This window comes from Plectropomus leopardus, chromosome 21 (assembly GCF_026936395.1).
Source record: "Plectropomus leopardus strain MGB_pleo_1.0 chromosome 21, ASM2693639v1, whole genome shotgun sequence".
In the NCBI taxonomy this organism is placed as follows: domain Eukaryota; kingdom Metazoa; phylum Chordata; class Actinopteri; order Perciformes; family Serranidae; genus Plectropomus; species Plectropomus leopardus.
The window spans coordinates 26,723,253-26,735,925 of record NC_142196.1 but is presented as its reverse complement, the minus strand read 5'-3'; the positions used below and the strand labels follow the sequence as shown (position 1 = coordinate 26,735,925).

The following is a 12,673-nucleotide window of genomic DNA, read 5'->3' as shown; positions in this document are numbered from 1 at the left end:
TTGGTCAGTCTGGCCGCTCTCCACCTTCCCGCTTAGGTGTTGATGAAAGTCTCAGCGTGAGCTCAGGACTGGTTTGGCTCCTGTAAACCTCCCTGACAGTTCGGCAGCACAGAAGACAAATGTTAAATGGAGGGGACGGACTGTCGCTGCCGTACGCTGTCCCTGTCACGACAAAAACACGTGTTCGCCGCACATAACACGGTTTACACGCAAGAGAAAACTAAAACCAGGTAGACTTTGTATTTGTGCTAAAACTATGTGAAAACATGGACAAAATTCTCTGTTTCCAGAGTGTATTTTCACTGTTTGTTAACCCTTTGACACCTGAAAAAAATTGGTTGATTTCTTTTAAAAACACAAAGAGACGACAATGAACAACTTAACAAGACAGGGCCCAAAAAATGAGCAAGAAATTTTGTTAAAAGGCACAAGATACTTGAAAATAAGCAAAATAAAAAGAGAAGTTTAAATATTTCATTGAATTAAATGTCTTAAAAATTACCTTTAAAAATGTATATATATATATATATATATATCCTTTTAGTTTTCTAGTTCAGTCTGGACATTTTCTCTTGTTTTTTTTCTCTAAATAATTCAATTATTTAAAAAAATAATTTTTAAATAATCCCCTCCCCTACACTATCAATTCTTTGGATGATGTAATGTTTTTATCAATATCAAAAAGTCCACCACGACACCATTTGATTCGATTGAGGGGCCTGGGATCGATATGAGACAATATACCTTTCTTGTTTGCTTTTGGCCATCAAAGATAAAAACATCACATGAATGATGTTAATAACTGTAACCAGTTAAGTGCAAAGTTTACTATGGGTAAAAACAAATAAGTAAAAAATATTGCGAAAAAATAAATTATAAGCAAAGATTACCTTGTTGTTTTCTGCTGATCAACTAAATACTCATTCAGAAATCTTTACAGATCAATTATATAAAAATGTATATCATCGGTACAGAAACCAAATGGGCCAGCAGTGCTTTTTGAAGCAGTCTAATATCATAATCAGCTGTGAGAAAATACAGAAAGTGTGACAGCTGAGGACGACACTGATCACTGCAGTCCACCAGCTGAGAGTCTGTGCTCTGCAACCACTGGCCTAGTTTGACTTTAGACACACTGCTGCATCTATACACCCCCCAGGCACCGGCTAATGCAGTGTGTGTGTGTGTGTGTGTGTGTGTGTGTGTGTGTGTGTGTGTGTGTGTGTGTGGCAGTAGGGGGACAGTGTATCTGCTCATGTGGCACATCACAGCATCCACCGCGATCAATCAAAACCACCTCCATCACAGAGCTGGGCGATACCGCTTTACAATAACATCACGATATTTTCAGCCAATATCGCGATACTCGAGATATATCTCGATATTTTTACATCTCCTCCAAACTACTGAAAACTGCCAAAATACATTATCATTAACAAGTAACGTAGCTACTGCAATAAAATAAAGTTACATAAACTGCTGTTTTAGTAAGGTTTAATAAGATATTGTTCTAATGTTAAATAAAGTGCTTTTATAGGAAAGTTGAAAAAATTATTGTTATAATTAAATAAATCAAAGCGGAACGCACGGGCCAATCTTTTAAATAAAAAAAAATCAGCAACTTGTCAAAAAATATCCTGCAAATTGCAAGAAATTATTAAAAGGTGTCGAGAAAATTACCTAAAAATTATCTGAAAAAGAAATAGAGAGAGAATTATCAAATGAGGGGAAAATTATAGAATTATATTAAAATTATAATTATTATTTATAATTTATTTATAAGACATTATGCCACAGAAATGTAAAAACTAATATGAAGTTACAGAAATATATACTGTATATTTATCTTTTTTCTCTCTTTTTTTAGGTCATTTATTTTTTTTACTTTTATTGTCTTGTGCTAATGTTTTTTTCTGTAACTTTTTACTAATATTCAGTTAATATTTCTTGCTAATTGCCTTCCATGTTTTTGCAAGAAATCAAGCCAATTAGCTCAGGTTTTAAACAGTTAAATCTAAAAGACAGGTTCTAATTTGGCATATTTTGGGTCTTTTCTCCACCCTGCTGTTCCTGAGAGTCACCTGTTTGATATTTACGACGCCTCGACAACTCTGAAATCAAAACTTCGGCACAAGAAGGCTGAAACTGAGCGTTTTATCTTCCTCTATCTATTATAATATCACTATTTAAATAAATTTAACATTAACCTCTCTCCAACAGTGGTCCTACAAAGCGCCACCAACAGAAATATTATCACTAAAAAGTTGCTCCCTGTGTGACGGACTTTAGAGCCTGGAGTCGAACACCTTCATCAGCAACATTTAACGCCTATAACCTCGACTAACGCTGCAGAGTCGGCGGCAGCTCCCTGATAAAAGGCCGTGACAAATGAGGGGGAGTTAATTCGGGCTGCGCTTGTTTAAGTGAGAGATATTATCAGCCGGAGGTTTAATGGCAGCCTGCCGGGCTGATCGGCGGCGGCGATGAGGACAGTTCAGATCAGAGAGCTGCGTCTTCGAGAGGAGACGGAGAGAAAGACAATGGAGGAAAAACCCAAAACAAAGAGGGAATCAGGAGTGAGATAACTGCTGAAGGTTTGGGATTTTTTTTTTAGAAACATCACAAAGAAAACTTCTTTCACTCCTCTTCTTAACCCTTTAACACCTGGATCTGCATCAGTTTTGTGTCTCTCACAGAGCATTTAAACCGGAGAAGATTGTCTTAATTTCTTTTAAAAACATGGGGGAAAGCAATGATTAAATTGGCTAGAAATTTTCCACAAAAAAAAAGTAATTGTAAAAAAATTAATTGGGTGGCGAGGGAGGGAGGATTATTGGATATAATATAAAAATAAGGAAAAATTACATTCTTAGAATTATATATTTTAAATTATGTGTGTTTGTGTATAATATATATATATATATATATATATATTTATATATATTAGGTGTCAACAGATATTGTTTTTTTCAGGGCCGACGCCGATACCGATCATTAGTATTTAATTAAACCAATATCCAATATTTGGCAATAAAACTGAAAATATTATATATATTATATTATATTATATATGTATATATTATATCATATACAGCAAGTTCCCAGTAACTTTTTATTACAAAGTCAGGTGAAAATTTAAATAAAAAAGAGTTTTTATTTTACGTTTTATTGCAAATTTTCGGAACACTTTTTGTTGAGGTGCTCATTGCCAATAAGCTCAGGTTTTTAAAGATCCGCGGATCAGAGCGATTTTCTAATTTCCCACTCGTAATAACGACTTTGGAGGGCCGTTCATGTGACCCGTGAATACGGTAAACATTAAAGACATTTCCGAGGAAAAGGAAAAACCAGAAAAGAACGGGTTTACAGATCAGAAACGTTCACTCGGACAACATGAAAACAACAACAACAACAGGCCGGAGCGAACACAGAGAGCCGTCTCTTCGCCGTTTATAGAGACACAGCACTTCGAACACCATGACACTGTCTCCAGTCATCTGTCCTCACTGTCCTCTGTCTTTCTGTTCACTCGTTCATGCGTAACGCTCTCAGCCGGCCTTCAATAGAGCCGTTTCTCATCCCTCCATCCTCCCTTTCTCTCTCACGGTGACGACTCCTCGCTCCCTCTCTGCCTCTCACATCCTTCACATTTTTATTTGTTTACGTTTTTTTAAAAAAGCGGTGTCTTTGTCTCGGTGTCTGGCTGCCGTTCCCCGTCCTCGTCTCCTTTCAGCTGATTCTCGGCTTGAAACCATGAAAGATTAGAAGGAGGGTTACATAAGTTTCTCCTGGTATCGTTCAGCAGCTCTCTCTCTCTCAATATGCAGCTTTCACCATCTTTGTTTCTCACAGTCGGATTTATCCTCCGTCTCTCTGCCTCCAGTTGCTCTTTTCTCCGTTTTCTCTCTCCGGGAGATTGAGACTTTTTTTGTGGCGTTACAGCAGGTTAAGCAGTGTGTGCTCTGCTAAGATTTACTGCATAATTACACTCTGACACTCCTACACCTAAAAAAAATTGTGTAAAAAAAAAAACTGTGAGGAGACGATGAGCAACTTGACAAGAAATTACTAAAAAACTTGTACCAAATTCATAAAATAAATAAATAAATAAAGAAAATGACTTTAAAATTAGCACAAAAAGATTAAAAAAAGAATAAAATAAAATGAATGACTGAAAAAACTGCTAATATACAAACACGTGACATGATTTAAGACATGTAAATATTATCATACTTTCTGAAAATTTCCCTTATTTTTTAAGTACACTTCTAATAATTTTATTTCTACGTTTAAAAAGCAAACAACAGATTTTCAGATCATTTTCTTGTCATCTGTTGTTCTTTTTTTTTTTTTGCAGTTTGCAGGGACATTATGCCAAGTTGCTCATTGCCAAGTTTTTTTTTATTGAAAAGAATTTTTTTTTCATGTTTCAGAGGTTTTCATGCTTGTAAAAGGCGTCTGAACACAACGCGAGAAAAACGATGACAGTCCAGGTGTTAAAGGGTTAAAACTGCTTGTTATCAGTGAGACTTGAAATCAGAAATGAGACTGTACTGAATCTCCTGGTTTGACTTCATTATGTTGCCAACTTGACTCTAAAAGTCTCTGGAACGGCTGCAAGTGAGCAGTTTTCTAAAACAGTTGTTCACATTTTGTTCTGTTGATTCAACAAGAATCCTGTTCATCCAACAAGGATCGCTTAGGTTTTTAATACGTATTCAATAGGTGATGGCATAATACAATTCCTGCAGTGCGTTTTTTTAAATTTGCATCAGAGTCTTGTGTCCTGTTGGCTCTGAACAAGGTCTGTCCATCCAGTGCAACAGCTTAATCCAGGATGTTAGGGGTTAACCACGTCTCTGTGTAGATGTGAGCAAAGCATTTTCATTCAATCACATTTCATCCACTTTATTCTCCCGCGAGCGAACAGGCTTGGTAGAGGAACGGCTCTCGGTCCACGTAGGGTCAGCCTCGCCCTGATGCCGGCTCTCCTCCCTCTCTTATTCTTTCAGTTTCGTTTCTCCCCTCTGCTGGTCTGACTGGCCGCTTGGCGTATGCCGTTTGTGGAGATCCTCACGGTCTGCTGCATTAAGTCGAAACTCCACACAACTTTTCCAGATGTTGATAAGTGCTGCTCTATCATAGAAAAGTCGAGCTTCAGCAGAAGGGGCCATGGAGACGAAAAAAAAAGTAGCAAGGATTTGAGGAGCTACCGGCTGCTGCATCTGCATGTGCTGCCGTTGTCATAGCATTAGTAAAAGCCATGAAAACAACACAGACTGACTGCTGAGGACAAAAATCATGTAATCTTGATGTAAATGTTTACCTTTTTCTCTACTTTTTGCCATAACTGTTATTGCATCCACGCTCTTGTACGCTAATATCTTCTTTTCTTATCTTTTTCTTCACTAAAAGCCAAACTAAGGACAAGCGTTGGAGACTAGTTATAGCTAATCTCTATATGTGAAACCCCACTTACTGCAGCTTGTTTGTAACAGGCAGAAGTTGCACTCTGTTAATTTGCATTTCTCCTTTCAAACAAACTATATAAATAAATAAATGATATCATATCTGCTGCAGGATCTTCCTGCGTTTCCACAGTCTCTCTCAGTGAAACAGTGAAGACAAAAAATGTTTCTCTCTGCTCTCTGTGAAGCGCCGCAGTAATCTGGGTTATGTGGGCAGCAGCGTTACATAAGCACCGTCTTTATCGCAACAATCTGAGCTGCTATTAACATTCACACTACATGTGGAGTCATGTTTAACACATGTACAGAGAGAGAGAGACAGAATAAGTGACCTCTAAGATTTCGGATCAGTCGTCTTCGTGTTGGTGTGAGCAGCTGGTGAGCGGCGTTACATAACGAGCTTTGATTATTACTAATCAGCATGAAGAATAACTTAATTAAAGAAAAATATGTCGCAAGACGACTTCTTTGAATTTGGCATCAGACTGTTTCTGCACTGCTGGATCTTTGCTGCAAAAAAAATAAAAAATCAAACACCTTTTGCTTCATCACTGGATGGATGTCTTTATGTTGCACTCATTCGATTTGTTAAAAATCTTTAACAAAACGATCTAGAATCGCCGCCTCAAACAAGATGCACTCACAGTTTCCATGCATGTCTAAGGATGAGGATCCAAACCCGGCTCTATTGAGGACCCGGTTCTGTTTTTTCAAAACCCGAAAATCAAAACATGAGCTTATTGATCCTGCTGTTGAGTCCTGTGCATCTCGAGTCGAGTCACATCATTTAAATCCAATCACTGGTCCGTATACACTGATCGCCAGATAAAAGTATGGAATACGATTGAATTTTCAGGCGTTAAACCGAGCGAAGAAGAAATCTAGTGGTTGCTTGCGAGGATGGCTGAACGCAATATTTTACCAAAACAAAACATAAGAAGGGAGCGAAATGAAAAAATAATTTAAAATTACCTCAGAAGCACCTAAACGCAGCGCCCTCGACTGTCTTCAGGTTGTCTTCTGTATATAAAATGTCTTTTTTCAGGATTTTTTCTTGTACATTTTTACAATTTTTTTGTTAATTTTTGGGTCATGTCTTGTTAAGTTTCACACTTTATAAGCCATTTTATTTTATTTTATTTTTTATTTATTTTTTGCTTATTTTCAGGAAATTTCCTTATACATTTTTTACTAATTCTTTGCATTTTTTGGGCCATGTCTTGTTAAGTTGCTCATCTCAATGTTTCTGAAAGTAGAAATACCTTTTTTTTTAATTGTTGCACTTTAAAGGCCATTTTATTTTATTTTTATTTTTTTACTTATTTTCAGGAAATGTGCTTGGACATTTTGGTTTTTTTTTTTTGCTATTTTTTGGACCATGTATTGTTAAGCTGCAAGCCTCAATTTGGTGTTTAGAGGGTTAATAAAAAGCTCAGGGGTCATAAGGTAACCTGGTTCACGGAGGGCAGTCACACACTACAGATTAAAGGCCACCCCATGACCTGCCACAGGAATACATATTTGCATGTATTTCTATAGCTGTGTGTTTATATGTGGATGTGACTCCAGTTCAGCTTCAGAAACTGATGCTTTGTTTACATCCTGTCATCTGAAAATCTCTTTCTCAGGTTATATTCGTGTGTCGTCAGTTGTTGAGTCTCATGTGCTGCTTTAATCCGTCCCCCCGAGCACGTCCCCCCCCTTTGAGTCAGCCTCCCCCATTTTGAGCTGCAGAGAGGATCTTAAAAAGCACGAGACACGCTCAAAATCCACTCTGCTCAGGACTCAAACACTCAGATTGACAACAATGACATTGTTTTTTTTTTTTGCTGCATTCAGACACTTTTCACAAGTATTGAAACATTTGACCTATGAAATAATTAACCTCCCAAACAAAAACAGTATGGGGAATTCTATGTTTTCAATTTTAAGCCTTTTTTCTGTTTATTTATTTTGGTTGATTTGTTTTGTTGTTGTTTTTTTTTTTGTTTCTAATTTTCACGTCATTTTTCTTTTACTTTTTACTGATTTCCTGCTGATTTCTTCACTTCTTCCAGCGTTTTTGGAATAAATCAAGCCGCTTTGTCCAGGCCTCAAAGGATTTATTTTGCGAAAAAAAACAACAAAAAACACAGGACTCTGTATTTTGACCCACCAGCCTAAAATGCACATATATCTATTTAAAGTGCTAAGAAGTGTGTTGACCCTCATTTAAACTGACACACTTCAACAGCAGAAACTACAGTAAGACCGGCAGATGCAGACTCTACTGATTCTGAAGATCCGGTCTGAAGTTTTACGATCCGGCAGAAGAACAGAGCAGAGATCAGAACAGAGCAGAGATCAGAACAGGGCAGAGATCAGAACAGGGCAGAGATCAGAACAGAGCAGAGATCAGAACAGAGCAGAGCGGAGGCCGTCAGCTCAGACGCTGTTGTTGTCCTCGCAGCGGCGACCGCAGCCGCAGCTCAACAATGGACACGGATCAGACGCAGGACACAAATAGCCAAGAAAAACAAAGCCGCCGGCGTTTTGTCACAGCACACACCAGTTATCTCACACGAAAAACAAGGAGCGTCAGAGGGCGCCGAGCCGTGCACACACTCTCTTTAATTACTGCTCTGAACGCCGAGCGCTGCGCCGACGTACAAAGGAAAAACTCTCTCTCCCCGCAGGAAGTCTGCAGCTGTTTTGTGCTCCGTAAACAAACTTGTCATCGTAACTTTACACAAAGACGGAGAGAGCAGAGCAGAGCCTGCAGGCAGCGGAGTAAAGATCCCACCACACAGCCATTCAGAAAACTGACAGCTCGCTCTCGCAACAAAACGTCTTCTTATCTGTGCGCTCTGTTCAATTCAATTCAAAACTTTACTGAGGACTCAGCTCATAAAGAGGTCCACAGACAACATAATAACAACATACTATTAATAAAAGACGGGACCAAGAAAAAAAATTAAAAATAAATCAAAATAAATTATATAAAAACATTTTTTAAATGTTGCTTTTCTACTTAAATAAAATAAAAAAAAAACACTTGTAATGTTAAATGTTCTCTAGAGTTTTTTTGTGATTAATTAATTTTAAAAAATCAAATTTTTTTGCACCTGATCCAAGTCATTTGATACTGAGTATCTGCTGATACAGAGTCCCGATCCCATACTTGTATTTACCTGAATAATGCAGCTGCACAATGCACACTTCAAGTACTTTAAAGTTATTAAAATCAATCCGGTGTTTTAACAGCTCTGCAACGCAATGCAAGAAAAAATGTCTGCATCCCAGCAGTTATGAAGGTTTTTTATTATCATTATTTTCACAATATACAAAAACGTTTGCTGCTGTCTCTTGTAAAAATCATATTAAGGAGATTTTATGAATGTGATTTCTAGGATTTCTGTGATTTTGGTTGCCGTTTCAGCTGCAGCCGTCAGCACTCAGTGCGGCCCGTTCAGGATTTAAGTGCAGCTCGTTTACAGGACGGCGAGAGAGGAAACAAAGACGATGTGGTCCACCGAATAAGAGGAAACAGCTTTTTAACCTCACAAGGTCAAAGGTCGCTGTAACTCCTCTGCCATTAAGTGCAGTGTGGTGAGTGTGTGTCCCTGTGTGTGAGTCAGTGCTGGTGTGTGTGACAGCAGGGTGAGGAGGACAAAGAGTGACTCAAAAGACCTTTTCTGTGGCAAAAGTACAAGAAATAACGAGGTCTGTCAGCGTCAACGTGCAATTAAGGCCCGTACGTGATGCGTTTTTGATTTTTTTTTTTTAATCGTCGGCTGATGCTCGCAATTAATCGCAGAATTTCGATAGTCAATCATAATTAATCACATTTTTAATCCATTATTTTGCATTACAAAACAGCAAAGTCCATATTGACAAGTTTGGGATTTAGGATGTCTCGAGGACTTACATTTGTAATATTTTCTCACATTTCTCAGATTTTCGGACATTTCTCGAATTTTTAATCTGTGGGATTTTAGAACATAGATCCACAATGATTTCAAGGACATTTAGATGATTGTAGGACGTTTGTATGATTTTTGCACTTTTCAAGGATTTTAAGACATTTCTTGGATTTTTGGAGTTTTCTACCGTCTAAGAACATTTCTATGATTTTAGGACCTTTCTAGGATTTTGGCACATTTCTATGATTTCTATGACATTTCTTGGATTATAGAAGATTTCTAGGATTTTGGCACTCTTCTATTACATTTTTAAACGGATGTGTATGTAGTGCAGACTTATATAAAAAAGCTTCAACTCTCAGATCATCAACATTACAAGAAGCCAACAGTGACAAGGTCAAAGGTCAGAGCCACAGCCAGCACAACGTTTTCAGCATAAGCTATAATTTCCGAACAACATCCATCAAGCACAGACCCGAGTTGTGCCTCCTTCGAGGTTTCTAATCTTGCTGGTGTCTGTGAAGATTGGGCAATAAATGGCAGTGTCGCGTATCGTGGCGTACGGATAATAACAAACAGAGCGTGTCCGCGGCGTTTACAGATTCAGGCTGTAAACAGAACCAGCAGCAGAGAGAGCGAAGCAGGGCTGGGCTCGCCACCAAAACCACCAAAAACAACCACCCACCAAAACCACGGCTGCTATAAAAACCTTCAAGGGTCGCCACACAGATATGAGGAGCCTGCAGGCAGGACGCAGATGCAGATAATAACACGGTGCAGCCAAAGGACCGTGTTTACACCCCGAGAACGCTCATAAATATCAAATGATAACACGGCAATTTAAATGCAGTATAGATAGCATCAGAGAACAATAAGCTAATTGCACATTGTCGTGATTATAATGAGAGTATCATGCAGGGAATCTGCAAAATAACAGTGGAGACGTGATGCTATTTATACTGTACAGCAGAGATACTCAACATGCTGACGGCCCGTCATACCAGCCGCGTATGTTTCTAGGATTTTAGGACATGTCAAGGATTTCGGACATTTCTAGGATTTTAGATGATTTCTAGGATTTTAGGACATTTCTAGGATTTACAAACATTTCTAGTCTTCTCGGACGTTTCTCGTATTTTCAGATAGGACATTATGTTTTTAAGACTTGAAGACATTTCTAGGATTTCAGGACATTCTAGTATTTCAAGACTAGTCCTCTGTCGGGGGGTGTGGTGGATCCTCCACTGGCACTTTTTTGATCAATAAGCTCTATTTTGATGCTGTTTTATGCACTCTGGCATCTCATGGATACTAAAAGTACAAAAACGATTCCCAGTGTGAATGTCTTTATTTTTATTGTGAATTAGAAAATGGTTTGGGGGGGACATCCACCACCCACTGGAGGGCCAGATTTGGCCCACGGGCCATTAGTTGAGTATCACTGCTGTACAAATGCACATATATAGAGGGAGAAATGAGGACTCACGCGTTGCAGTAAGGTTTCTTGTCATAGCCTTTGTAGTTCTTCATGTTCAGGGTCATCTTACAAACCTCGCAGTGGAAACATCCTTTATGCCAGTTCTGGAAAAACAAACACACAGAGTCACATCGGTATCGAGTTTAATGAGTCAGTTTAGGCCTCAGACATGTTCGCATGTTTCTGCCGGCGGAGCGGCGGACTCGTGGTTTAGCGCTTCGCTAACTTGAATGGCGGTCTAAAATCTCAAAAATGTAATTTTGCAGTTATTTTAGACTTTCCAAATCATATTGAACTGGATGGCTTAAATCTAGAATGTGAAATGAGTCATTTCGGAGCGAGTTTTGAAGCTCACAAAAAAACTATCCACTGATTTACAGACGTCTATTTCCCTGTGTCAACTGGGAAAAGTCTGGGCCTGTGGGCATCACGTCACAAACTATAGGACAATTGATTATGGTACAATTCAAGGATTTTGGAAGGTTTTATACATTTCTAGGATTTTTTAACATTCCCAAGGATTTTAGGAAATATCTCGGACTTCAGGACAATTCTAGGATCTGGGGATATTTCTTGAATTATAGGACATTTCTAGGATTTTAGGACATTTCTCAGATTTTTGCAATTTTCCAGAATTTGGGGACATTTCTAGGATTTTAGGACTTTTAGTGACAAACCATAACGGTGTGATTCCACTTTTGGCCACTTGTAAAATTTGCATTAGAGCCTGGCGCACTTCCTGTGGGCTTGGTTAATACAATGATTATGGATAAATACTTCATGAAACTCCACTCCAAAAAAACGGATTTATCTTTCTATAATTTGTTGTGTGGTTTGCTGTCAGGGCTGACTCTTTGTGTCGATGTTTGGAGCCGTGGGATGCTCCAACTTCCTCTACAGCCGCACTGAAGTCACATGATAACAACTAAACCATCTCCACGACGTCTGAATACTGCTTTGCAATGTGGCTGAAAGCTTCGGAAACAACAAGTTTGTCAAACCGCTGTTTTCAAGGTCAACAATGAACCTTCAAATCTTCATGTTTTGTGTCCGCCCCTGCTGTGCGGTGCCGTCATGTTTCTGCTCTGCACTTCTCACACACTGCCTGTCAATCAAACAGCATGTCTGACAGCGACTGTTTAGAGAGAGGCGAATGGAAATCTTTCAAGAACTAAATATAAATACAGTAGGAGGATGGATGAAAATGTGAAAGACCGCAGAGCAACAAACGGAAATAAGTCAGTTCACTGCCAAACATTTGCTCGTTCAGCATCCACTTTAGATCTCTCTCCATCTGTCCTGCATTAGGATTATAACAATCCTTTGAGTGAATCACAACTAAATGAAGTGTTTGAGTTAATATGGTCATATGTCGTCTATATTAATCCTGTGCCTAATTTCAATGGTAGAGCATGATGTATCCAGGCACAAATCAATAGAGAGTGATTTTAAGTTGCATCAGGTGTGACTGTACATGTTAGAAAAGGTTTTACTTAAACAGGAATTTAAACTAAACTTTAACAGCAATGACCCAAACACTGTTAATAGTTAATAAAATATCAATACCAGTATCGCAATCCAATCTGCAGAAAAAAAGGTAGTACTGTAGGTTTTTGCAAACCAGAGATACATTACATTTGCACGTTATTAACAAACAACAAAAAACAACTTGGTTATGGTTAGAAAAAGATCGTGTTTTGGCTTAAAATACCTGATTTTGGGGGCACAATCCCCATAGGAAATACAGTGATATCTCTAAAACCTAACCCATTTTCGTGACACAAACAGCAACAAATCATCACAAAATTCCCACGTTTGGAGCATAA

At 38.4% G+C, this 12,673-nt stretch overlaps 1 protein-coding gene across 1 annotated transcript in view; it reads right to left on the bottom strand.

Moving 5' to 3' along the window:
- LOC148186103 (LIM zinc-binding domain-containing Nebulette-like) overlaps window positions 1–12,673 on the bottom strand; it is a 41,073-nt gene that overhangs the window by 24,313 nt on the left and 4,087 nt on the right. The window contains exon 2 of the mRNA XM_088071902.1: window positions 10,857–10,951. Coding sequence (XP_087928028.1) covers window positions 10,857–10,951 — 95 coding nt within the window. The remainder of the gene's footprint in view (window positions 1–10,856; window positions 10,952–12,673) is intronic.